At 37.1% G+C, this 26,836-nt stretch overlaps 1 protein-coding gene across 1 annotated transcript; it reads right to left on the reverse strand.

The window, feature by feature from the left end:
* Nucleotides 1-3,024: 3,024 nt before the first annotated feature.
* Nucleotides 3,025-13,461, reverse strand: LOC149076416 (uncharacterized). Its single transcript, XM_089245544.1, has 8 exons — nt 13,202-13,461; nt 11,434-11,544; nt 10,214-10,401; nt 9,494-9,660; nt 8,369-8,537; nt 7,061-7,168; nt 6,183-6,299; nt 3,025-3,958 (listed from the first exon to the last, which is right to left on the reverse strand). Exons 1-8 carry the CDS (start codon nt 13,302-13,304, stop codon nt 3,476-3,478), a joined length of 1,446 nt encoding a protein of 481 aa, XP_089101670.1. The 5' UTR covers nt 13,305-13,461; the 3' UTR covers nt 3,025-3,475.
* Between the last annotated feature and the right edge of the window lie 13,375 nt (nt 13,462-26,836).

Raw genomic sequence — 26,836 nt, forward strand, 5'->3', positions numbered from 1 at the left:
TTTTGTATGAGCAAATTTAGTTTGGAAAAATTCTACAAGAAGTCAGACATTGCTTTTCTCCACCTATTAAACAAATATTTAAACACACGGTAATCCCACGTCTTTAAATGTGAAAAAAGTGCTGAAAAAATTCCGTTTTTCCTTTTTTTTTCTCTGATAATTTAATTCCCATTTAACATTGTTCAGCTGGAGTGCATCGAGATTGTTACCACTTGATACCGATTACACTTTTCAACCTATGGATGAAGGTGTAACATTCAAAATCAGAATCTTTTTGTCGTCATTAAGAGTATTGGAAACATCGGAAAAATCCACGTAATATGTTAATGAAAATATATTTCCTCTTAATAGTATGAGAATGATAAGCAAAATTAGAGGAAGCAGTTTCATAACAGATGATCATGAACTGTTTCCGTAAATCAAGATTTGAACATATTCAAGAAATTCTGCAGTGATGCTCATTCCAAAACAGTGGAATGATGTAGCAGCTAAGATCAATTATTATAATTATTAATTTTTAGAAAGCAGTTTTTCGTTATCGATAATAAAATTTTAATAATTGATAATTATTGTTTTGTGTGAATGGTGGTGATTAAGTTACAATTTGTATTCATTTTACAGATTCAGGATAGATTAATTGGATAATTCAAACTTTTTCCCAGTGATTTCGGACTTCAAATTAACCAAGTTCGACTGTATGCTACGGTAAATGTGAAAAATATGGTGATTATGCATAATCCCCGATTTATCACACCTATGTAACATATATACTTAGCTATTTGCGTTAGTTTCACCTAATCAGTTTTATCGAACAAAATATTTAATAATTAATTTTTATAATTTAATTTTTTAAACCGAAATTTTTATTTGTTAAATAAAAATTACGGTTTTATCTAATTCGTTAAATCGGGGCTCGACATTATGTTGGTCCACAGCACGGGAACCGAAGGAACTGAGGGACTCAGCCTCAAATAGTTAATGAATATACACAACGCATTCCTCTCCCCTTTCAGCCAATGTTTTCTCAATGTTTTCTTTATGTCGGGCGCTTCTGTGCTCATCTTAAGCAGTGTTTTAAATCACTTCCTGGAGAAGGGTGGAACGATCCATGCAGAGAAGCTTTGGGTTCAGTATAGAATCCTATGCGTTGTCTTGAGTTATAGAGCAATGAGATGAAAAGAATTTTGGAGGGGGGGGGGGTATAATAAAACAAAAAGTTTGGGAAACTCTGATCTAAACCAGAGGTCTTCAACCTTTTTCTAGTTGCGAGCATCGCCGATACCCATCATCAATAGAAGAGCACTCTTACGGCAAATTTGACGTACGAATGCATGAAAAATCAGGATGATTTTAATCCTTCAATACAATTTGTACAAGGTATTTAAAATGGAGACGTTGATCAGGTACTTGTGAGCACGAAATTGGACATGGGCATGGAGCACTTTGGGTGCTTCAGAGAGCATCACGGTGCTCGCGAGTAACAGGTTAAAGATGCCTGTGATCTCTAAACTCTAAGTAGCATGTGTTTGTAATTTAAAACCATACATTTTAAATGACAGGTGAGTTCTGTGATGACTATATGTATATTTTCTTCAAATGTTAATGGACTGTCAAAACATTTTTTTCGTAAAATCTTTTTAAGTATCTGTACCTTGAATTTGGACACCCTCAGAAAGAAAAAAGACCTCTCAGCCCAATGTTACTTGAAAAAAAAAATTAACGTCCAGTTTAGAATAGATAAAATGCCATTGGAATCAAACTCCAGCACTTTTTGGAGTTTTTTTTTAACACTTTAAGCGGCATAGGCGAAATCACTAACCCACCAATAAATTGCCATATCTTTTTTAATTGAGTAGGCTTTCTTTCAATTTTCAGCAGCTGTAAAGTAAGGGATATAGTGGAAAAGAGTTCCCCTAAAAATTCTATTTTACAAAATATTTGGGCTTGTCAATGCTAAAATAAGAGACCTTTAAGAAGGCGAAATATCTATCTTGTCAATGCCGCTTAGAGGGTAAAGGCATAGACATATCTGAATGAGGAATGGTGCACATTTTCCTTATCATGAATTTCGCTTTAGTTTTTCCAATAAATAAAATTAGAATAACATATACAACGCTAAATTTAGGTACAAATTGTACCCAATTAATGAATTATATAGGGTGCATAGTTAACAGCTCTCACCCCCAATTTACCGTAAACCGTTCATCCTACAGGCATACTTCCAGAAAGAGAAAATATCCAAATAATGTATAGTACCCAAATATGTCTCATGTTGCAAAGAGTTTTGTATAGTTTTTATAATAATAATGTTAACTTTTTATGCGGGCACCCTGTGCTCAAAAACCCATTAAGAAAGTTGTTACCCTGTTTCTACTGAGGACAACAAAGAATACTCCGCATTTCTAAGTTCTATTCACTAAGATATTCGAATTGAAAAATTGGAGAAAAGTTGAGAAAGAACGACATAAGCTGGAGAAAGAAGCTTTGTCTAAGCTTTTGCTAGTCTTTATCAACTTTTCTCCCACTTTGAATTAGAATATCTCAGTGAATATTGCACTTAAAAACGAGGAGTTTCTTTTGTTTGGTTCAGGAGAGACGTGACAACAACTTTCTAATTGGGTTTCCGAGTACAGCGTGTCCGTTTGAAAACTTGTTTTTTATTTTATTTCAATAACTATCAATCCCTTACAACATGGGTGACGTATCTGAGTACTACACATTATTTAGATAATTTTTCTAATTGGAAGTATGCCTCTAGGATCGACAGTTCACCAGCAAATTGTGGTGCAAGCTGTTAGCTTTGCACTCCGTGTACATTTCTGTCATCAAGAAATGTTTTTTTTTTATAATTACATGTCTTTTTTATATATAGTAACAACACACAAAGCACATACAAAAATTGAAATCATTGAACATCACCAGCAAGTCTATATGAATATATTTTACAATATGCATGCCATTTTCCTCATGCAAAAACCAAAACTAATTGGAGTTGCGATAATAATAATGAAATTGCTCAGTTTTGCAATAAGAAAATATGTTTTTTATTCGAGCATGGTTCACAACAATATTGAATGATAATGTAATCTTGTTATTACTCTCGTTCAAACCTCATAATTTTCTCAACAACAAAAAAACCTGACATTAGTCAGTGTATATTTTAAATGAAAAAAACACGAACAAATTAATCATTTCTACAGCCATGAGCTGCACTTTCAGTATATAAACTACGCTTGTCCAATGATATTTTAATTCACAACAAAACCGTTAAAAAACTAGTCATGGAATTTCAGAACAGAAAAAGAAACACTAGAAATCTAAAAAAAATTTCATTCTATTAAATAAAATCTATATAATCAGCAACATATCTGATAAAAAGCTAATGAAGAACAAGAATAAAAATCTACCAAAACATCATTGCACACCAAATAAAAGCACAAAATCATTATCCGCAGTTTGTTGTCAGTAAATTCTGTCACCTATCTTTTGCCTCGGGGGACCTATGTGTGGCAACATCTGCCTTGAACAGTTCATGAGCTTTATGGATGGCATAAGAACGAGTGTCAGGAGGATTCATAAGTTGGGAGGATGAGCGTTCGCTTTCTGTCGTCGACTGCTTTGGTGATGACGTGGGAATTATCAGTGGCATGTCGACGAAATATTTCTCATCGTCATACTTGGCCCTAGCAGAGCGTCGTGCCAATGACCCTGAAGAAGAGCACATCCTATTCTTGAACGCTGGACAACGATTGTCATTATGAACATCCTTAGAAGAACCGTCTTTCCCCATTTCTTTGTTGAAGAAAGGCACCAGAGGCAGGTTACCAGATCTACTGATATTTGCAGAATGGCGGGTGTTCTTTGAGAAATCCTCATTGTTTAACAATGCTGTTTGAGTCATCTGAACATATTTTGCCATGTCGATGCCACTAAATTCTTCAGAACTTTCATCGGGTGCCTTTGAAAAAATTGAAAATAGAATTCAGTTGTGTCAAATCTTTCGAAGTTCCACATAACATCTAAGGAATAAAGTGTAGCAATTATAACAGAAAGCGTAAAATGAGTCAGAAAAAAATTATACGGCGAAACCCCTCTTTTGCAGATCAGGACAAAAACACTTGTCTCTAAAACAAGGATAGCCGTAAATGATGGGGGGGGGGGGGGGGGGGCTTGTATTTGAATAAATTTAAAAAAAAAAAAAAGGAAATTACCATTCGGCCGTAAAAGAGGGAGTTTTCTTGTATTTGAAAATAAAAAATTAGCTAAAATCGATAGAGTAAAAATTAAATAAGGTGCAACTCCAAATTGCAAGACCATTTTCTTCTCTTTTTTCCCCAAAAACAATCTTCTGATATAAAACAATAATCTACACATGCTGGAACAGGCTGCATTTCCTTAAATGGAGAAATGATAAATTAAGATTTTAAAAAAATCAAACTTTAAAGAATGATTCTAAATTCATGCGGCAAAGTTTGTTTAAGAGGTAATATAAGATACCTAAACAAGCATTTTTGGTCATAAAATGTGTAATTGAATTGCAACCCCACAACGGCAGAGGGTGTTTTTAGTTAGTGCACAACAGCATTTCACCAAAAGAAAATATCATATTTTCTCATGTATTCGCTGTGATATGTGCTATCAATCACTCAAGGGTGCAAGGGAGTTATAATGTGGTAGGCTTCTTCACGGCGCAACCTTGGATAACACAAAATTTACAAGGCATTATACCGCTTGTTATTGTTTGCCGCAGCATAACCTTGATGGTTCTCACATGAATAAAAACCAAACGCCAATCCAATCTGAAGGTGCATATGCACCAATAAACTTTTTTTTAAACCAAAGTTTGGTTTTCATTGATGCGTTTACCATCAAGGTCATGCTGCGCCAAACAATTCTGTGCTCAGATGGAAAAATGTTATGTCACTTTTTCAAAATTTCACGATGGCAAATTTGTAACCAATATTTTGCCAAATGTGATACAATTTACTTCCATTGTTTCCTCATAAACTGAAAGAGAAAACTAAATTTTGCCACCTTCGAAAGTTTTGATGAACGAGATTCCGGAATGCGAACAACTAAATTTTTTTGGAAAAGTGATTTATGATATTTTTCCATCTGAGCAAAGAATTAAATGCCAGGTGCTGATCCAGAGAAGTCTATTGGAAGGCGATTTATTGCGTAGGTTCGTTTGATTGCTCTGTGAAATATAGGACAAAACAATTTTTTCCATATTGTTCTGTTCTTGGGGAAAGTGATCGCCCCTCTCTGGATTATTTTTGTGACAAGCAGTACAATTACTTGTGATAGATTTTGCGTTATCCAGTTTGCACCATGAGGAAGCCTACCACATTACAACCTCCCTCCCCCCCTTCCCCTGCACCCTCGACTGATTGATAGCATATATTACAGCAAATGCGTTGGAAAAATATGATATTTTCTTCAGGTGAAGTAATGTTGTGCACTCATTAAAAAAACTCTCTGCCACATTTGCTATTGCGATTTAACCACACGTTTTATGACCGAAAATGCTTGTTTAATTTTGTTTTATCACCCCTTAAGGTTTGTCCCGTGAATTTAGAATCGTCCTGTATTCAAGGATTTGATACAAATTTTAAAATAATCATGCTGAATCAGTTTGAAAAAAAAAAACCCAATACAACTCTATCTACTGCTTTGCCGCACACCAACTCCAGTCATATCGCTCTACGACAATTTTCAAACCGATGGAGTTGGATGGGAAATGAAGGCACCATCTATCGGTGGTCACCCCGAGCTCAGTAGATAAAGCGCCTGTTGTGAGTTCCCCCCCCCCCCGGATCGAACCCTTAATGGTGGAAGAAGGGCATCTTACAACTGCACCACTCAGGCGCAATACAACTCTACATGGAGTTATTCTCTAATGAAGTAAAATAAATTGTCTTTAAAAATAGAATTTGCTTCCTAAATTAATTAAACTCTTGGTTTTTCTGGTTGTGCGGTTGATGCTCGTCATAACGGGCCACACCCCTCGTCCCGTTGAAAATGGACATTATATTGGAAGGTTGTTATATCGAAAGGAGAAACATATAGGATATTTGTTACATGAAAACATTTGGAACTTATCCTGTTAGTCATTGTAATGCAATGATCACTATAACCAGCGTCGACTGCATATCACTTTATTTTAAAATGAAATTGAATACCTTTGAATCATTCAACTCTTCTATTTTCATTGAACTAGGCCTATGTTCTTTTGTTTCAGAGTCAATGGCAAGAGACCGATTTTTCGGTTTGGATTTTTTTGAAGAATTTCTGTTCGTCTATAAAAAGATTCACAGAAAAAAGAAAAAAAACTGTCAAACTATTTCAATGCACACGCATAAGTAAAGAAAGTTGAAACTAAGACAAACTTTTATCCATCGATAAATTAGCTCTTTAAAAACAGTTCATCTTACATACCAGAATTTCTCTATTCGATGCTTATCCGCGAACTCCACCGGCTCCCCAGAGCTGTTTAACAAAGGATATTTTCAAAAAACTTTTGTCAAGATCACCGCTCTACTGCGCCTCTGACAAATTTTGGAGGTGTTTGAGACCCTGTACCAGAACCATATCGCTAGCTCGGTTATTAATTATTTTCAATTCCAACCGTATGGGATAAATTACCGCTAGTACTCTTATGAAGAATTTTATTCTAATGCAATTTGTCGGATGATTCATTGTCTCAAATGCAAATCGATTCAAACAGATGCTCAATATACTTCGCTGTTTTTCAAATTCTTCTGGCAGCTTCAAAACCTCCATTCATATTTTAACAGAATATTTTTTTCTTAAAGTTCTCCCAAAACATCTCAAATATTATAAAAACTAACTTAACGCCTAGGTAAACATGAAATTTTATGCAAATATTTCATTTTGATTCCCAAAAAAAAAAACCAGAGTAATAGATTCAGTGATAAACTGGCTCGGAGAACTTGAAAATAATATCCTTCAGCGTGTTCAAAAGATTTTGACAAAACCTACAGTTTGATACTTCTTTCTACTTTATTTTAAAAAAATATATATTAATAATAAGGCTCACCCCCTCATATCGTTTCTTGATCGATTCCATCGAGACTTTTGTACGATCATGAGCCACTCTTTCACCAGAAATTTTCCTCTCGAGAGTATATAAATTATTTTCGAGTTCCTTCAGCAAGAAAAGAAAATTAAAAACTCTAAAATCACATATTTCTTACAAAGGAAAAGATGTCGATATTGAAATGTCTTTAAAGAATTTCAACTCAGTGTATGAAAAAGGTATCATTCTCTAACTTCTTCAAGAAAAACTTGAAGTTTCTTTTTTTTTTACATTCACATAATATGGACGGCTTTTATATCAAAGGAACGAAGCGCCATTCTAATGTTTTTGAGATGTACCGACATCTGAACTATTGAAAGAGGTGAGATTTTTTATCTAAATAGAACCAAGTGACATATAGGTTGTGATGCCGTCTGTGTGTGCACTTGAACCAACTAAAAAACTGAAGACATAACTGAATCGAAGAAACTTTAATGGTTTAATGGCGCTTGGTTCTTTTTATATAAAAGCCGTCCGTATAGTAGAATCCCCCCTCTTTTGCGCGGACACAGGTGTGACAAAAAAAATTGTCCGTAGAAGGTTGACCATTAAGCACAGATTTAACATGCATACTTTAAGTAGACCTGGGAAATTATTATTTTGCTGTAAAAAGGGGGGGGGGCGCTTCACTGTATTTACTCGCGATGATAGTATTTATATTTCCCACTACAGTCGCCCACTAAAGCTAAAATATTTCACCAACTTTTAGCAAAACTAGTTGCTTTCTAATTAAAATTAAATGTCTTGGCCCTGAACATGGGTTCTTGACCTCTTGCGTTCTGCGGGTCCTTTGTGCCAATAAGATGAAGTCCACGGATGCCCCGTGCCAATAAAATGAAGACCACTGGCCTATTTACAAAATAATATTCAGTATATAGCGATGTAAAAACAATGAGTTAATTGCTTTCTCATCCAAGCTCACAAAACCTCTTGAAATCCCCCCCCCCCCCAAGAGGGCCCATGGGGTCGCTTGGTTGATAACCACTGACTAAGATGGTTTTCCCTAATTTTTTTACATACTTTTTTTTTCTCTGCGTGGTATTGAAATGCTACCATACACTACAATGTTGTATAAGGAAATTTAAAGGCTGCAGTAATGATGTGAATTTAACATAAATCAAATCCCTTCATTTACAAAAATTAGATTTGATAAAGTTCTCCTAGAATATCTTAATAATAATCCCAAAACAACCACTATTTTATACTATCCTTTAGAAACTAATACAAAAATTTCACGTTTATATAGTGCAAGATTAAAAAAGGAAGTACTTTGATTATCTCCTCCTGGTTTTTGATTTTATTCTTCAGACCATTGGCTCGCTTATCCCTTTCTTCTTCATCGCGAATCTTCTGCTGCAAAGCCGCTCGCAGTTTCTGGCAAAACTTAAAAGTATGCTGCAATTCTTCATCTTTAATGTTCAACCTTTCTTCAAGCTCCCTAAAAGAAGGTTATCTTGTATTAGAAAGAAATAAGCCTACTGCCAATGGTATGGAACAATTTGCTGCAAATACGTAAGAAAACCTGCGGGCACTTTAATACATCACACATATATTGCAGTTTTAAAATTGATATATTTTTCACTATAAAATATGTCATGAAAGTTGGATAGCGTTTTATTCAAGCAAAAAATCCCACTCTTTCAGTTCTAAAATGAAAATTTATTGATGCATGTCAATTAGCACATTGATCACCTTCAATAAGAGGAAAGGCATTCTTCTTAGTTCACTATAGTGTTTTGACAATAGTGAACTAACGAGAATGAGATGATTTCTTCAGTTCAATTACGTGAAGGACTTTCTTCTGGATATTATGGCAAGATGAACCCGGAAAGAAATGTCTCTGCCGGGAATCGAACTCAGTGATCTTACGATCCAGGCAAGCACGCTATAAGTCATTCCTTCATGTGATTGAGCCGAAAAATCATCTCATTCTTACTACCCTCGCCATCTGGGAACCATTCGCTAGCATTAAGTGGATGGGGGCCACTATGCCTCTACTTCAGCACATTACGCTACAGAGCATAAATAAGGAGAGAATGGTCATGTCTTCAGTGACGTGTATGGATAGCGCGCTTGCCCGGATTGCAAGAGAACTAAGTTCGATTTCCGGTGGAGACTAGTAGACTTTTCCTTCCGAGTTCATTTCAACATAATATCCAGAAAAAAGTCTTTCCTTCATAATAATGAACTGTTCGCATGTTTGAAAATACATACAGTAGAAGTCTGTTAGAACGGCAGCTCACAATCACAGGAAAAATTGTCATTATAACAGATTTCTCGCTATAAGCGGATAACATTAGCTCTTTGACAATCACTCGTTATGTCGAGATTGTCTTTACAAGCCATACTTGTTATGACAGACTTTTACTGTATTAAAAAAAAACATGTCAATACCTATTTTTGTCTTGAAATTTTCTCATCATAGTTTTCAGAGCCTTGATCTCATTGTCATGAGCTTGCTCAAGTTCTGGAATGTCCATATTCGATTGCTCGACTTTCTCCAACTCTTTCTGTTGACGCTTCGCCAAAATTTGTAGAAGTTTATTCTCTTTCTCTACTTTCTAGAAAATTCACACCAAGAAAAACTTGTGAAATAATCACTGGGTGGGATTCTTTTATTGAAAGCTGTAATGCAATATCATTTTCACGTGTTTGACATTTCTTTATATTTGTAGGTAAGAGTAGCAATGGATTAACGTGCGTAAGGAACCCCTTTATACAAAAAATTTTGTCCCAAAAACAGGAGGGATCTCTTCTCTCCGTACATAGATAGTATTATAGATATATTTTCTCAACTATGTTCCAAATTTTAAACCCAAAAAATCGTGGGGTTCCTTATACACGCTAAAATGCTGTAACTGTATTTCCCAGCAGTTGTGTACTCTAGAGTTCCTATCATGAGAAAGAATTAAAATATGAATCCCGTTAAAATGTGCATGTAATCTGGTCGCGAATAACACTTGTAAAATGATAGAAAAATCTATACTTTCAGTCAATTAAGGGATAAACTTGAATATCGAGAAATGGGAAGTTTCGTTTGACATTGCTGAAGCTGCACTAATCATCAAAAGAGGGGAAAATAATATAAAAGTAAAATAATTCACTGAACCTTACAATGAGTTGCCGCTCAAGGTCTACAATACGATTACGCAAATCATCAATTTTTATCTTCCGAGCCGACAGCAGTCTTTTTGTAGCATAGGTAGCTGTTTTGAAAGAGGTTTTTGACTTTGAATTTGCCTTCACCTTGCAGTCTTTTGCTAGAGGAACATGGGGTCGCGTGCGACGATCAAAACCATCTCCTTGAAAAAATAAAAGGAATTAACTGTTACTAATTTATAACTTGAATTTGAAATAACTTGTGTACAAATGTGGCACGCGCTGCACTTAAAATATTAATAACACAATTTAAATTATATTCATAAATGATTTATGTAACTTAAACATAAATGGCAATATCATAACTTTCGCCGATGACACAGTATTACTTTACTCATCAGATGATTTCCAATCTCTAACTAACCTAATCAATACTGATTTAATTAGAATCCGAAAGTGGTTTGTTGCTAACGACCTTCAGATAAATACATCGAAAACTGTTTATAAATTCCTCTTCCCAATCTAACATTCACTTTCACCTTAATTTAATTTTCCATAATCGCAATTGTACTATTAATTCTAATTGTAATTGTTCATGTCTCGAACAAGTTACTACCATTAAATACCTTGGCGTATACATTGATCACAATCTTAAATGGAAGAGTCATATGAAGTACTTGCAAAAAAGATTACGGCTAGCAATTTATAAATGTTACTATCTCAAACCCTACTTGAATCAGTCGTTTTTACTAACTCTTTATTACTCCTTGTTTCACTCACTCCTACTATATGGTCTAACTGTCTGGGGTTCTGACTACCTTTCAATTGACTACCTTGCTTTTATTCCAACATCTAAAAAATTTATATTTTTAGTTGCAGCATGTAGAACTGTTTTTAAATTGCACTCTTCTGTTGCCATGAATTTTTATTTTTATTTGCATAATTTTGATTTTTTTTTTTTAGTTGACTATTCTGTTTTCCATACTAATTTTTACTAGCATTTACCAGAATGGGTCATTTTTTGATTGATTCCTTGGTAAATTTTTCTCTTTTTTTTTTTTTTTTTTTTGTGTATATGATAATAAATTTGATTTGATGAAAAAAAAAACTTCACTAAAGCAGAACAAAGTTACTGAAAATAAATAAATATTAATCGTTTATAAAACAATTTAAACACGGAAGGTTTTCGCTTTCTACTTTTCATTATTAAAACAAAATGAGACGGAGAAACATACTCGACTGTCTGTTTGGTTCCGATCTAGTTCTCGTCATCGGTCTTGGAATGTTTTCTAAAAATGGAACAACTGATTTCTCTTGAGGAATTTCTTGGCTGGCATTTAAATGAACTGCAATTGATAACGGAAGTTAGAAAATGATGCAAATAATTAAAGTAGATTATGCACCGAGTAATACCTGAAAATGCGAATTTATAAAACTTCAACGCAAAAACATTTTTCTTCAGACAAGGTTGTCACGTAATTCCTCCTCATTTATGCTATAGGTCAATGTATTTTTTTTTATCATGTCCTCAGAGGCAGGAAAGATATTGTTGTAGACGTCATATATACGTCCGATGAGGATAATTTAGAAAATGTTGCCGCACCAAAGGACAAATTTCATACAGAGTAGGTAGTTTCATTGTTTTAGCTCGACTCTTTATAGCAGGTCTGATCTGCTGGAAAAATATACGTCACCGAGGAGTATCATCCAGCCTGTAAAAGCTGCTCCTAAAAAATGCATCAATTGACACAAGTTAAATCAGGGGTTCAAAAATCGGAAAATAATTTAAGCGCTGGTCAAATTTCTCAGGAGCCAAGCATTTTTTCCTCCAAGAAAAATGGTTTGAAATAATCTTCTCCTTTTTTTTTTTAGTTTTTCGGCAGTTGGTAATTCTTTCTATGTTGGAAGATATGCTGACATGAATTCCAAAAAACATATTCGTTCCGAAACTCAAATTCAGCCTCCAAGCATGACATGAGACTTGCTGAGGTTCCATCACATCGGCCTAATTCAAGAAAAATTTAGGCTCCAGTCAAATTTCTTAGATTTTGTGCTCAAGGAAAATGGTCTTACATAATATTTTTAAAACTTTTCCAGGAATTTCCCCCATCCACCTTCCTATATTAGAAGACGCACTGTCAAAGAGATCAGAAAATTTTGTGTCTTTTTTTTTAGACATCAATTTAATAATCAAAGAGAGAAATTTTTAGACTCCCGATACTAATTTTCTAGTCGTGGTGTGTGGCTACCTGGCATCAGGGATTTGTCAAGCCTAGACCAGCCTATATTGTATTTTTTTAGGTAAAGCGATTGAGCACTGAGAATGGCTCGTCAGCGACTGAACCTTTAGCTTCTCCTTCTGAAAAAAATCATGACATAACATAATGTAGCCAAGTCTCATCTCGTACTTGGGGGAATATAAATCACAAAATTTTCAAGTTCTGATAGAGTTACCACGGTAACCTGTAGTTTGTCAAGTGCCAAGCCCTGCATTAAATGGATTAAATACACTAAATTTTTACCTTACAAGCAGTAACCATCTAGCATACAGTGAACGATACCTGTATAGACAGGTTTTAGTGTATCTGGCCCACAGAATTAAAAGGTTATGCAAAGCCCCACCACCCTCTTTTCCCACTGTATAGTGTTTTATAAGTGTTAGGAATGTTTACGAGGTGTGTTTGAAATTTTTTGGTAGCAGTATTTAAGTATCCATTGTGAAAAACAAAAATGCATCTCCACTAAAAAATCCTATTAATTAGAATGAAACAAAATGTATGTCGAGATGATAACTTCGAAATGGGCTAAAAAGCTGAAAAATAAGGCCATTCCTTTTTTTTTGTATTTCACCGCTTGAATAACTTTCTAAGAGATGATTTTTCAATATAAAATGAGATACTTAAAGTACTTCCGTAAAACTAATTAATTAATTTATATAATCGTGAATTTATTTGTAAATGTCAAGTAAAATTGAAAGAAAAAATTTCATGTCCGTCCACTCACTTCTTTCAAGTGATTTTGCGAGACTCTTTATAATCGATGATTTGGTCGCATCGAGAGGCTTTTTCTTCGGAATGGCTCCTTTAGATTTGTCCAAACCGAACATGATTATTTCATTCTCTTCAAGGAGCTGGGCTGTTACTGACTTGGCTTTTCAGTAAACTTGTCGGTCTGACAGAGTTTTCCTAATTTTTTTTTTCTATCCCAGCTGTGAAATTGTCGAATACAACATCCCGGTAAATTGTCAGTTGGCATTACTCATCCTGGAAAATGAACAAAATTCAGTCAACACAAGTGAAAGTAAGTTAAATTATTTTTGTAAAAGAAAATTAATGGAATTAAGAGAAATTTATTCTCAAAAAATCTACTCATAAAATACTACTCCCCGACAAATAAAAATCTTCCGAGGCATCCCAGCCCCTGCCTAGAGGCAAAGACTGATAGTGCCAATAAGTGATGTGGCCTGGATTGGTTTCGGCTGGTATGGTATGCATGGCCCCCATAAAGGAGGGGGCTGACAGGGCTCTAGCTCTGGGGCCCGGCACAGTTCTCATCATTTTTTTTATTTTTCACGCTATAAATTAACTACAGAAAGGACCTGCAGAGAGGATCCTAGCCTAGGGGTCTCGCTCCAGGATGTGGGGGCCATGGTAGTATGTCATGACTGACTATAAGTATCTAGTTGCGACCATGTTTAAATTGCATTGCTATATTTAGTGCGAGAAACTGACTGACCACACTTTAATTGTCCACACTAATAAGTCTCTATAAGTCCACACTATAATCTCTATTAGTCTTAGGGAATGTAACAAAAAATAAATAAAACAATACCCCCCCCCCCCCCGCAACAGTGATTTTACAGTGAATTTGCCACTTGGCAGTCGAGTGGTTAGGGATCCAGCTTCCGACTTTACAGTTCTGGGTTCGAGTACCGGTATGGCATGAATGCCTACTAACAAATTCCCTGGACAGATCATACGATCTTTTGGGAAAGCGTGTAGATCGTTATTATTATTATTTATAGTGTAAAAGGTCTAAAATATATAAAATAGATCCCAAAGTTCCCCGTGACTAAAGCCCTGTCAGCCTCTCCACTGTTTCTCAAACATGAAATATGCATAACTCTGACATTATAAATAACTTCAGACCATGCATACAGAAAATTTTGCGACATGCGTAAATTCATCAGTGATTCTCTAGCAGAATGTTTATGGGTTACATGTACAGCTTAGTGGCCTAGAAGTCCCCCCCCCCCCCTCGTAGGTTTGAGGCATGTAAAAAACAGTCCTGGCGCTTTTCACATTTTAATGTTAGCAACTCCTTGCATGTGTAAACTTAGGGATGAATTTCATACTGAGTGTTGCCAATAATTTTTGCGTAGAGACACTTGTTTAAAAATCGCTGGCTCCCCCACATCCTGAAGACGGGGATCCCTAGACCAGGATCTTTCTTGGCCTGTTAGAAAGTGTAGAATAATGAAAAGAAACAATATGGAATTCAACACTACATAAAGCCATAGGTGCAAAATTATTGAAAATATTCAGAGGCAGCGGCGGAGGGCCTGGGGTGCACGTCAATATAGGGTTATACTTATAAGTCATCCACATGTAGGCTTGAGGAAATCCCAGGTGCCAGGTAACCATGGCAACTGAAAAATTGGCATCTAATTTTTATCACGTACGATAGCTAAACTGAGGTCTCAGGACAGCATAAAATTATCGAAATTATATCATGTCTGCTAGCAAGGAAAAGGGTTCCTACGTCCTGTGGACAAGTCGAAGAATACCTAGTACATTATTTTTGACCAATTTTGTGTGGGAAAAAAAAATTCAGGGAGGCTAAAAAAATTTTATTAATGCCTAATTTTTTTTTTAATTGTCAAGTCCTTTGTGCAGTACACATCTTTGATGTTGGGGGAGACAATGTGTGTCCCCGACCAATATATCCACCCATGTTTGGAGGGCTCAAACACAATATTTTTATAGGTATTATCGAGAATGGTGACAAATACTGGTGGGGGGGGGAAGGAACTTGGACCCCATGAGCATGCCCCCCAAGGGTGGGACTGACAGGGCTGCAACCCTGGGGCACGGGCCGATTCTCTCTTTTTTTTTCTTTCACGTTGGGAATTCACAATAAAGGGGATCGTGAAAGTCTGATGTGGAGGTGAATGATACCCGCCCGGGGTCTCTGCTTCAGGATGTGGGGGCCATGACCATGAGTCAAAAATTCAAGTTGCACGCCCATTTTTAGAGCCATGACAGCAACCCGTGACCTCCACATCCTGCAGCGAGTCCCTAATAAGCTGGGATCTTTGGTGTGCCAAACTATGGTGTAAAAAAATGGCAAGAATGAATCCGAGCCCTGTCAGCCCCACTCTTGTGGGAGCTATCACCCCCCCCCCCCACTACCTATGTATGTGTGTGTGTGTGGGGGGGGGGGGGCACATACTAAATATGAAAGTTGATTTAGACATAAACCTGATTTCAGAGTTATCATTTAAATAAACGGAATGATTCATTTTAAGGACATTGAAGACACGCTGTATACACACATGATATAATGGATAAATATGTGTATTGGGATTCTAACAATAGAAATAGTACCTTGCGGATCCATAGATAGATGGTCTCCAAGCCATTCGGAGGACATCGGTAGTGAAATTGCACCATCAGTTGATTCAACGCACGAAAATCGATGAATTAATTAATTCAATGAATTCATTTCGGTCGAAAGACCACGAAATAAATACTATACGTATTATACTATAAGCATATATTTTCAAACATGGCGCATTCAGTAACCATGGTAACAAAACGGAACTTCACTTCTCTTCACAATAAAAATGATTCGGAGAAAAAAAAATAGAGATTAGGAATCTCTTATAAAGAAATATATATTAATGATGGAATTGTAATGCTTGTAATTTTCGAAATAGAAAAAAAAAACTTTTTCTTTCTTGAATTTTTAATGAATTCAAATTTTATTTTTCGAAACAGAACTACTGTCATCTACTGGATAAACTGTGAAAGTAAAAAAAAAATCGTTCAGCAGTAGATTTTACAACTCGGTACCTAGCCAAGAGATGGCAGCAGTTCTCGCAATGCTACATTGAACGTGTATGTACAGTTCGAGCCCGAAATTAACCAACTTCGATTTAACGAATTTTTCTGTTCTGGTATTTGTGTCAATCTTAGCACCAGTGCCGTCTTAACGCATGGGCCCACCCGGGCACGGCCCGGGGGCCTCACAAAAATGAGATTCGGTTGAAATTTTTCTAGAATTCATCTGGTAGGGCCTCGGAATAACCACTTGGCCCGAAGGCCCATGATGCTCTTAAGACGGCCCTGCTTAGCACCGATTATATATTATCGATTTGCTTTTCGTTAAACCGGGGTTCAATTATATTCAATTATTCATGAGTGATTCTCACCTGTGGGTGGGATCTTATGGCTTTGCTTGCTGTCCTTGGATATACTGGGGGACGGGGGAAGAGTGAAAATCAGATTTAAGGAGGCCACAAAGACAAGGCGAAAAATTAATCAAATGCTTATAGATGGGTAAAGACTACTTCCACAATCCCTAGAATATGGGTTCTTAACCTAGAGCCAAACACTTTTCCATGGACTCTTCTGCACAAATGAGTTAAAAAAAAAGGCAGGGACACTTTCACCCACAAGATACAGGCCAGATTCATTCACTGAATATAATGTAAAAACAAAAAGGTCTCGATTGCTATCCCATCAATGCTCACATGGCCCTTGAAACCTTTTCGAGGGGTCCATAGACCACCAGCTAAGAACCGTTGCTTTAGAACTTCCACACATGTAAATTTGTATTCTGCTCATAGGATCAAGCCCCCCCCCCCCCCCTAAACATTTACCACCACCTCCATAGTAATCTATGGAAATAGCAGGTTTGAGCCGTCTTGATATTACCAACAACTTTATACCTATGCTTATTAAGGAACAGACTGGCAGGTATTTAACCCCCCACGGTTTAAAAATACCAAATATTCACATCTTGGGAAATACAATTTGTCAGTGTACCTACTTCAGGGATGTAGGCCCTTAAGAGTTAGCTCATGCTTAAGCCTATGATATGCAACTTTTCCATTGTAAGTTTATTGTCGTAATAATCTTTGCCAAACTATTACATATTTTTTGTGATTACAAAAATAGATTAGTATAAACGACTCTTTGCTAAAAACATTTATGGAGGTTTTAACAGCTGACTGAAGATGAATGCAGGAAAGGAAGAAACACTCAACTGCCATTGAGGGTATTGAAACCATGTTCTCTCACTTGCCGGATTAACACCCTAGACTACAAAGACAATGAACTTTAATCTTTCGTTAGAGCTTGTGTGTACTGAACGGGACCGTGTTGAGTTAGGTCTGATCATCCACGCACGATCCCGTTCAATGCACACAAGCTCTAAGGAAAGATTGAGGTTTGTTTCCCTCATGGCATAGTGGTCAAGCTGCTCATCCAGTAAGTGAGAGGACATGGGTTGAATTCCCCGCAAGTGCAGTGAAATTTTCTTTCTTTCCTGATCATTCATCATCTGTTCATTCATCTTCACATCAGCCAGCTGTTCAAACCTTCCTATGAATAATGGAGAGCGACACCATCCTTGGATAAAAACATTTTGCCTAGAAACACAAATTAAAAAATGGGTTTTAGTTTAAAGCAACTTGAATTATGTGGCGACTATGACCAAAAGCAACAAAATATGTGCACAGAGATCTCTTTGCATTTATACAGCTTGACACGATACATAGAAGTGATTAAAAAGTTGGCATGACACAATTTAATTATAGTGCAACAAATACAGCTAATGAAAATCAGAATTTTCGTAATGAATTTAAACATCGCTATTGACAAAAAAAGTGAACATTTTTACACGAATTACAAAAAAAAAATTCTTTAACCCACAATGAAATTTTAACTTTTTTTTCTTATCTTGCAATTTAAGCCCTGTAGTTGAAGGTCTCTGTAGCTTTAGCAAAAACCGCAACAGACAGAGGGTTGGCACCACTCCTCGAACCTGGCTCCGCTGTCTCTCGATTCTGGATTTATTTCCATCCCGCCTAGTCAGATATGTACTGAGTGGGGTGGTGCCGTCCGGTTTACCCTGTTTCCTGAGTACCCTTAAGGGTCAGACAGGGGTGTGTCAGATGCATTATCTTGCAACTTACACACATTCAGCCCGACCATCCTGTGAAGTTCATCATAACAAGTTGTAATAAACACACACATATTTGAAGGAATTTCTTCACTATAAAGACAATTGGATCTGATGAAACACTGGCTCCTAACACTTGATATCAATACACTATTTTATTCAACACACTTCAAGACAAATATTTACAGAATTTCTAGGTACAGTAATCAATATGTACCATTTCCAATATGACAAGTAATAGAAAATGCATAAAACCGTTTTTTTGAAAAAAGCTACGCATTAAAACAGACAATTTGTTTACTTTTTTCAATACCCACCAGAAAGTATCTGCTATGTTACAAATCCTTTGACTCGTTTATACGTCTTTTGAGATGATTTGATTTCTAAAACGAGAAAACAGTTCATATGATTTAAATTTACACATCGATTCAAATCGCAAGTACAGTCAAATCCAGTTATAACAAACTTCAATGGACCAAAAAGTTAGTTTGCTGTGTGTGTTTGATCCAATTGAACATCTTATAGGCTTATAGGACGGAACAGAACATTTAGTTTGTTATTTATGAGATTCGCTATAACAGGGTTAGACTGATGTATATAGTCACACGTTACAGTCATCTTCACACAAGCATACAAAATCTAATACATAAAAAATGGCATGGTATAATAACACATTTCATGAAATTGTTTTCTTTGACACATTTCAAGTAGAATAGATAATCAGATAATTCTTGTCTCGTAATGATATTACACAAACAAGGGCCAATACCAAGCCAATCCAATAATATTGTACACCCATGCTGAGTTGGCCTCTGGCTATATCATGAAACATCATGATGGGCGATTCAATTTATCTTCTTTTGGTAGAAAGGTCGCAGAGAAAAAGAGCAGGTTGGTATTTTTTGTTAGTCTTTTGCACAACTTTAGCTAGTTTTTTCCCTCCTTCAGGACTGTCATTTCAACTTTTTCAGGGGGGAGGGAGGGGCAAAGCACATGTACTCAATGTATATATATATATATATACCATTTTTAATGTCTTTTTTCGAAAGCCTGGGGATCCTCCCAAATGACGGGCTTGCCCTCCTTCGAAAATAAACTCTCCCTTCGCGCGCCAAGGTCAGAGGCCAACTCAGTATGGGCATACAATACATAGTTCCTTATTAACAAAGATGGTAAATAGAGAAAAATATTTTTTCTTAAAAATCGATCATAGCCCTTCACAACAAATAATAATACATACATTAGTCTGTTACTCTTCGTATTCAGACAATTTGAGCTGTTTATTAAAACCTTGATAAAACCATCAGGTCAGATATATTTGCACACTTTTCTATTAGTCTCCCTTCGGAATGCAGCCAAAATGGCTAAGCAGCCTTCATTCATCTCAGGAAGAGAAAGATTATGTAATACATGTGAACATGGTTGAGCTGGAACAAGGCGCAGATCCAGAGGCCACCAAATAAAGTAACTTCCCAAAAATTTTGCCATAATGGTAATACATCTGTACAAACAAATGTGTGTAAAATGCAACTAAAGCTGGCCTTGGAAAATCAATTCAAAAAAGTCTAGGCGACACATCTCTTTTGCCTGTGCTAGTAATCACACATAGAAAATTGTAGGCGCTAATGCCAATCTTTAAATCACAGCGACCTGAATTTTTTATGCCCTCAATTAAAGTAAAATATGCAACACAAAACACTTAAACAACCCATTTAAAACACATTCAAAATAATAAACAAACTAGAATAGATACGAGTAGAAAGGTACAAATTCACTCGCATCAAAAATGTTTCCAACACTTCAAAGTCAATGTAGAATTATTGTCGAAAAGACCCATCAATCAGATGACATAGCCACCACTGCGACAGCTCTCCAACAAAGCGGGCAGGTGGCTGGATGGAACTGCGCCTACTGCTTTCCCCAACAGCCATCAAACAAGCAAGCGTGTCTGCAAGAAAAGTTTCATAGTCATCAGCTTGACCACGCAAATGACATGACACACAATTCCATGATGTATTCTTTATCATAGTCCTGTCCACGAACTGAGTGTACAATCTCGGTTTGTGAGAAGTGTTTGTAGATCATGTATCCCAAAAAAAAAAGACCGCTGTGACTCTATAGCAGCCATTTGCAAAAATTCGTTCTGGCAATTTTTTCAGAAATGTTGAACAATTGGTCGGAAAGCAAGGTCAAATTCTGTACTCTGGCAAACCAGAGCACCAGACCCAGCTGCACAAAAATTAACATCAGCGGCAGTTAACATATGCCTATTTTTAAAATTGGGTAAAATACAGCACTTGCTCTGCACACACACAAAAGAAAATTAATTACACCAGCTCTGATAGTGCATGAATATGCCAAAACGAGGGTTGCTTTTCTATTAGAAACATTCATCATCATTCTTTATTTTATCTATTTTCTCAACGAAAGGCATCACCAGTTTATTTTGGCATATTTCATAGCGATAATTGCCTTATAACTTTACCATTGCTCACGCAACTCTCATTTTCATTTAATTCATTTGTTACTAACAAACAAGTATTCAAAAAAACCAAATACTCAAATTAAAATGGCTCTCTTGAAGCCAAAAAATGATAATGCAGCAATTATTCAAAGCAGGAAGACAATTATGTTGGATTACTTGTAAACGCAGCTGAGCCACAGCCGCAGGAAGGGGGGGGGGGGAATAAGCTAAAATTTACCAATATGGTACCAAAAATGTGTGGTATGGCTTTAAACCATCGCTGCAAAGTTTAGAGAATGGGAATTAGGGAGGTTTTCACACAGGTCCATATTCTACACAAAAATAAATATAAGAGGGAGATTCGAGGAAACAATGTACAGATTTTTCATTAATAAATGTAAAAATGTAAGGATGTTTCCCCTTTGCAAAAACATGACACCGTGCAAGCCATCGCCGATTAGTGCCAAGTCACCAATCAATGGGAAAATTCCCTGCCATTACTAAATTTCAAATCAAATCACACCAAAAAAGAAATTGCGAACAGGACATATGGTCAAGTCAAATACAAGCCATCTCAGCAATTTCGGATGTTTTAAAGGCTGAACTGATGCTGGTTGTTTGGTTTTTGCCCATAATTTTTTTTTTTTTTTTTGTGATTTGATCAAATGGCAAAAATTTACATTTCGTTTGTGAAGTTATTTTTAAGATAAAAGCAAGGGTTTTTTCAACAGATATATTCTTTGAGAATATTTCTTCTCCTTCCCTGAAAGTAAACATTTTTTACAATCAGTCTCAAAATTTGGGGGGGGGGGGGGGATGTATGAGATTTTTTAAGGAGTTCCGGAGATGGAGTAGAAATCTGGAACACTTGGCAGCTATGCATTAAACACAAAAAAAAAGTAACTTCCAAAAAATTCACAGCAGAAAGTCATCTATAAACATAAAACCTGATTAAAGCAGGGCTTGACAAACCGAGAAAAGAAAATCTGGGCACAGACCAAATATCTTCAAAGCCAAACATATTTCTTCTGCCTGAGCTACCAATCATACACAGAAAATATCAGGAGCCAATACAAATATCTAAATCGTCATAGCAGCCCGGGATTTGTCAAGCCTTAAATTAAAATGCAATATACAACAGAAAACCCAAAAAAAAAAAAAAAAAAAAAACCCCATTTAAAGCCGGGTTTTCCTAGGAGCAGATTTTTAACATCACGTGGAATCGCCCAGCGCAACACACTGTCCACCCACCAATAAGAAAAGCAGTATGACTGCTTTCCTTCAGAGCTCGATACATCAGGCGTGCTTGTGCTACTGCTTCTGGCGCAGTCAAATGAGTCGTGCACTTTGCTGATCTTCTCTTCATTTTTATTGGTTTCAAACCGGGGTAGCTACACAGACAACAGAAAAGCTGATACTAGGGCCCATATATAGTTGACTCTCAATAACCCGGAACCGTCTAGTAATCTGGAAGTCTTTCCCGACGGGTTTTGTTTGAGCATAGACGGCGAAAATATGTCACTGGAAGATTCTGCGCAGCGGCTTATATTATAAGTGCTGGGTAAACGACAGTCTTCTCTAGGCTACTATACGGCCCTCAGCTGATGTGCCACGCTGGGAAATACGAAATGATCACATCCGGTTCAAGTGCTGCAGAGAAATCTACTCCTAGGAAGACCCGGCTTTTAAGAACACATTCAAACTAGAATAGGTGAGTAGAAGCGTTTGCATTCACTCGCGTCAAAAAAAAAATATTTCCAACACTTTAAAGTCAACGTAGAGTAAAATGTTCACAAAAGACCAAATAAATCAGACGACATAGCCAACGCTGCCGACAGCTCTGCGACAAAGCGGGCAGGTGGCCGGATGGGACTGCGCCTGCTGCTTCTCCCAACAGCCATCGCACAAGCAAGCGTGTTTGCAAGGCAACAGTTTCACGGACGGCGGCTCGTCCAGGCAAATGGCACACCATTCCGTTATGAACTCTTTGTCCTCGTCGTCGTCTTTCTTCGTCCTCCGCCCGCCCATTGCGTGCGGTTCCTCGGGTTGGAAGTGTTTGTAGATCATGTATCCCAAGAAGAAGACCGCTCCCAGGGCGACGGCCACCAGCTTCCCGGACACCATCTTGTCCGATGATAAAGGTAAGAGAGGAGAAATATATAAGTGTATTTGTATTTCTTTCAGCTAAAGACCTTTTTACGCGTGTTTGTTTCACTAAGTGTTATATACTTTGGATTCAAATTCTTCAAATCACTGGGCAACTCTCGAATTGAATGCAGCGAGACCAAAACTTCGACCATAACAAAACGAAGTCTCGATCTAGATAAGGTTATCGGCCACTTAATATTCGGATGCTTTAATAGCGAGCCAATCATTCATGCAAATTCGCATTAGGTTCTTGTCGTAGTGGCGTTATCATATGATTTGAGCAGCGGTACGACTTTAACCTTTGTTTTGATTTTGAACAAAGAATCCTTGATAATTGAAATGACCATACGTACTGCATTTTCACCGGGACAGTTCTGATCTATTTGAAGTGACCATAGGTCCCGTATTTCTCGGGACAGTCCCGGTTTTCTTTCTTTTTCTGGTCGAAGATTGAATTATAAATAAACAAATAATCATTTAATTATATTATGATAGATACAACTACAATTAACACATTAATCCCCCACATTTGCCTTGGTAAACGTTTTATTTCGTGAAATCCACTGTAATTTACAGTAATGCTTCGTTTCCCGTCATTGCGATTTTTCCCTAATTTCAGCAGTATTTTGCAATATTGTTCACGTTTGACGTCGTTCTTGGCAATAATTGGTGATGTCCCGTATTTTCCCGTATTTGGAATCTCAATTTCCCGTATTTCTCTCGAGGAAATATGGTCAGCCTAGATCCATCCCTTTTTTTTTAAATCTATTTTTTGATCCATCCGTCATAATTTTAATTTCAGTCTGTCCTTCTTTCAAGAAAGGACTACATTTATAAATGTAGTCCTTTCTTTAAAGAACATAATAAGGCATTATGAATGGATTTGCAGGATTTGAAATTAAAAATGGCAAATATTTCTACACTGGAGTTTCAAATTCGAAATGTAGATGGCAGCACGTGTGATAGACAACCTTTCAATGGGAAAATCGGCTCGCATTTGCGCCACGAAGTTGGAAACCACAGAAAACGAACTTCAGCAGACCACCACTGTGGCAATGGTGGGGTTCCAATGGCATCATTTATACTGGGTCTCGAGTGTAGGGCTTTGAAGACTGGACATACTCCGCTTCAAATCTCCGAGAGATATCGAAGCGTTCCCGAAGGATGGGTGCATCGGGAAAGTTTTATTGTGAATAACAAAACATCGTCGCCTCAGACGAAGCCAACAAAAAAATAATATATAAGCGATGGTCAATCTGAAATCATGTAACAGATAATTAAAATCTAAACAACAAACGGCAATGGGCAATCAAAATTATAAACAAGATCATTGTCACAATCTCGCAACAGGAATCAGCATTGATTGTTGTTGGCGTCCTTTTTTCTTTATTTCTGAATGGAAGAAGTAACGAAGTAACACACATACAGTTTCGTGCGTAGCATTAGCTGTTGGAAATGCGGTTTTGTTCTTCTAGAGCTGTTTTTGAAGTTTCTCATATTACCCTGGAGCAAGCTGGGCCGTAGTTAGAATGTAGAATTTGCCCTTCTCGGAGATACCTTAGCAGGTCCCCGTAGCCAGAAATTCCGTTTGGAGCAGGGCCACTTTCTTTCGGGGAGCCCAGAGTGATAGAACAATAGATTTAGCGTTCTTTTTCCCTTTTTTTCGATCATTTTCCCACATTTCGGGGGTGGGGGGGGGGTAGATCGCCAAGGAGCTCCCCTTCCCCCATAGGCGTTGATTAACTTGGAAGTCTGGGGGGGTGCAAGGTCATTATTGCTGGTGGGGGCACGATGATGATGATGTAATTTCATATATACATATATACATTAGATCAGTCGACTCGACTTTAGACGCTGGGGACAATGCCCCCCCCCCGTATCTACACCCATGCCTTCCCCCCACGATGGCCTTGCTTCTTATGTTCTCGTATTTTGGAAATTTCGATGGCGGGAGATCAAAAAGTGTAAAAATGATTGGGGGGAAAAAACCAAGATCTATACGTTTTAGAATGAAAAAAATCTCTAAGGAAAAAAAATACAATTCCGGAAACGTGATGAGAAGGGGGACAAAAGTGCAAATTTTTTAAAACATAGGAGGACACTTCAAATAACATAAAAAAAAAGACGGACATCTAGTAGCCCTACTCGAGTGATACACAGTAGTGTCTTTCCCCTATTCATTTTCCATTATTCGTGTGTTTGACCGAATCTGCCACTTACGGAAATAAATGAAACCGGGCTGTGGCCTTCGAAACGTTGAGAAACACTGATATAGACCATATTTAACCTCGAGACCAACCATGACCCCCCCCCCTCCTCCGCTCTGTCCCCCTAGGGGATATAAGCTGGTTAGTCTCAGGAGACGTGTGCCATGGTGGAAAAGACCATATTAAACCGGAAATCTGTATCCTCAACACGTGAGTGTAGTATAATGATTGAATATTTGGACCGTTTGTACGCCTGTTGCTGTCTGTGGCGAGACTTTTTAACCGGGAGATTTTCTCGCATTCGTACCTCGAAATTGGGAACCACAGAAAACCAACTTCAACCGACCACCACTGTAGCGCTGGTATGGTTCGAACCCCGGAATTCGCGATGCTAGTCCGTCACTGACCACTCGACCACGACAGCGGCTGGCAGAGGCACTGGAGCAGGAAGGGTGCTGAAATTATTGTTTTTCCGTACAAACTGGGGGGGGGGGGGTCACCAGAATGGGCATTAGAATAGATTTTCTTTTCTATTCGTGGCCCTGGCTGCAAATCGCATCAAATTAAAATGTGATGAAAAAATAAAAGTTCAATACGTCAAAATGAATGGTGGATATTCATAATAACGCGGTACAATTTATAACTTTCGAAAATTATCTTATCTACTAAAATTTACAAATTGAAGAAATTGTGAAAAACAGGGAAAAACAAGAGCCTTTTTGAAGAAAAATGTCGTAACGGCTGAAATTACAAGAGTATGAATGCCCCATAAAATACGATTCCCATGATCATCATTAGCATCAGGATAGAAGTAAAGACCAGAAATCCGTAGTATATAGGGTTACTAGACATCCTCGTTTAAGAGGACATGTCCTCCTTTTTTTGATGTCATTTCAAGCATGCACCAAAGTTTAGCCTCTTTGTCCTCCTTAACGGGTTTTAGGAATTATTATTTTTTTTTTCCCCCACTTTGAAACATACATTTCTTAATTTACATGAATGTTTTAGTGTTTTTTCCATTGACCAATAGCCATCGTAAATACAGGGTGATTATAAAAAAACTATCCCGACATATGGGCCCCTAACTATCATACCATTCACAGAAACTGAATGAAATTTTGCATAAGGTATTTTGATGTATGCGCTCAAGAATGATATGGAAAACACTGAGCTATTTACTTATAGCTCAGTGATGGAAAACAACAGTGTCACTCTAACAGTTACGGTTACAGTGAGAAAATTTCGAAAATATCAAATGGCAACACCAAGTTTTTGTATTGGAATGTGATCTCCGTTGTGAAAAACCCTAAATAGTGTTCGAACGGCAACTGTAGCATGAAAATCACCGGCGGTAGATAGGCTAAAAGTGAAGACAACCAATAAGGACAGAGAAGCAGCATAAAACAAAGCATTTTATTGTGTTTCACAAATTTTCCACATGACCTTGTGGAGGACTAATCAGGCTGGGATCTCAGCCGAAGAAACGGTGTGACGAATGAAACGAACATTAATGCTCTGGTGCAAGTCCTTTTTACCTTTTCCTTGCCTAGCTCCGGGGATTTTCGTGCTACAGGTGCCATTCCAACGCTATTTAGTGTTTTTCAGTATGGAGATCGCATTTCAATACAAAAA

Source organism: Pholcus phalangioides, unplaced genomic scaffold, assembly GCF_987345545.1.
Source record: "Pholcus phalangioides strain wild (caught in Gottingen) unplaced genomic scaffold, Ppha-v1.0 ptg000015l_1, whole genome shotgun sequence".
NCBI classification, from domain to species: domain Eukaryota; kingdom Metazoa; phylum Arthropoda; class Arachnida; order Araneae; family Pholcidae; genus Pholcus; species Pholcus phalangioides.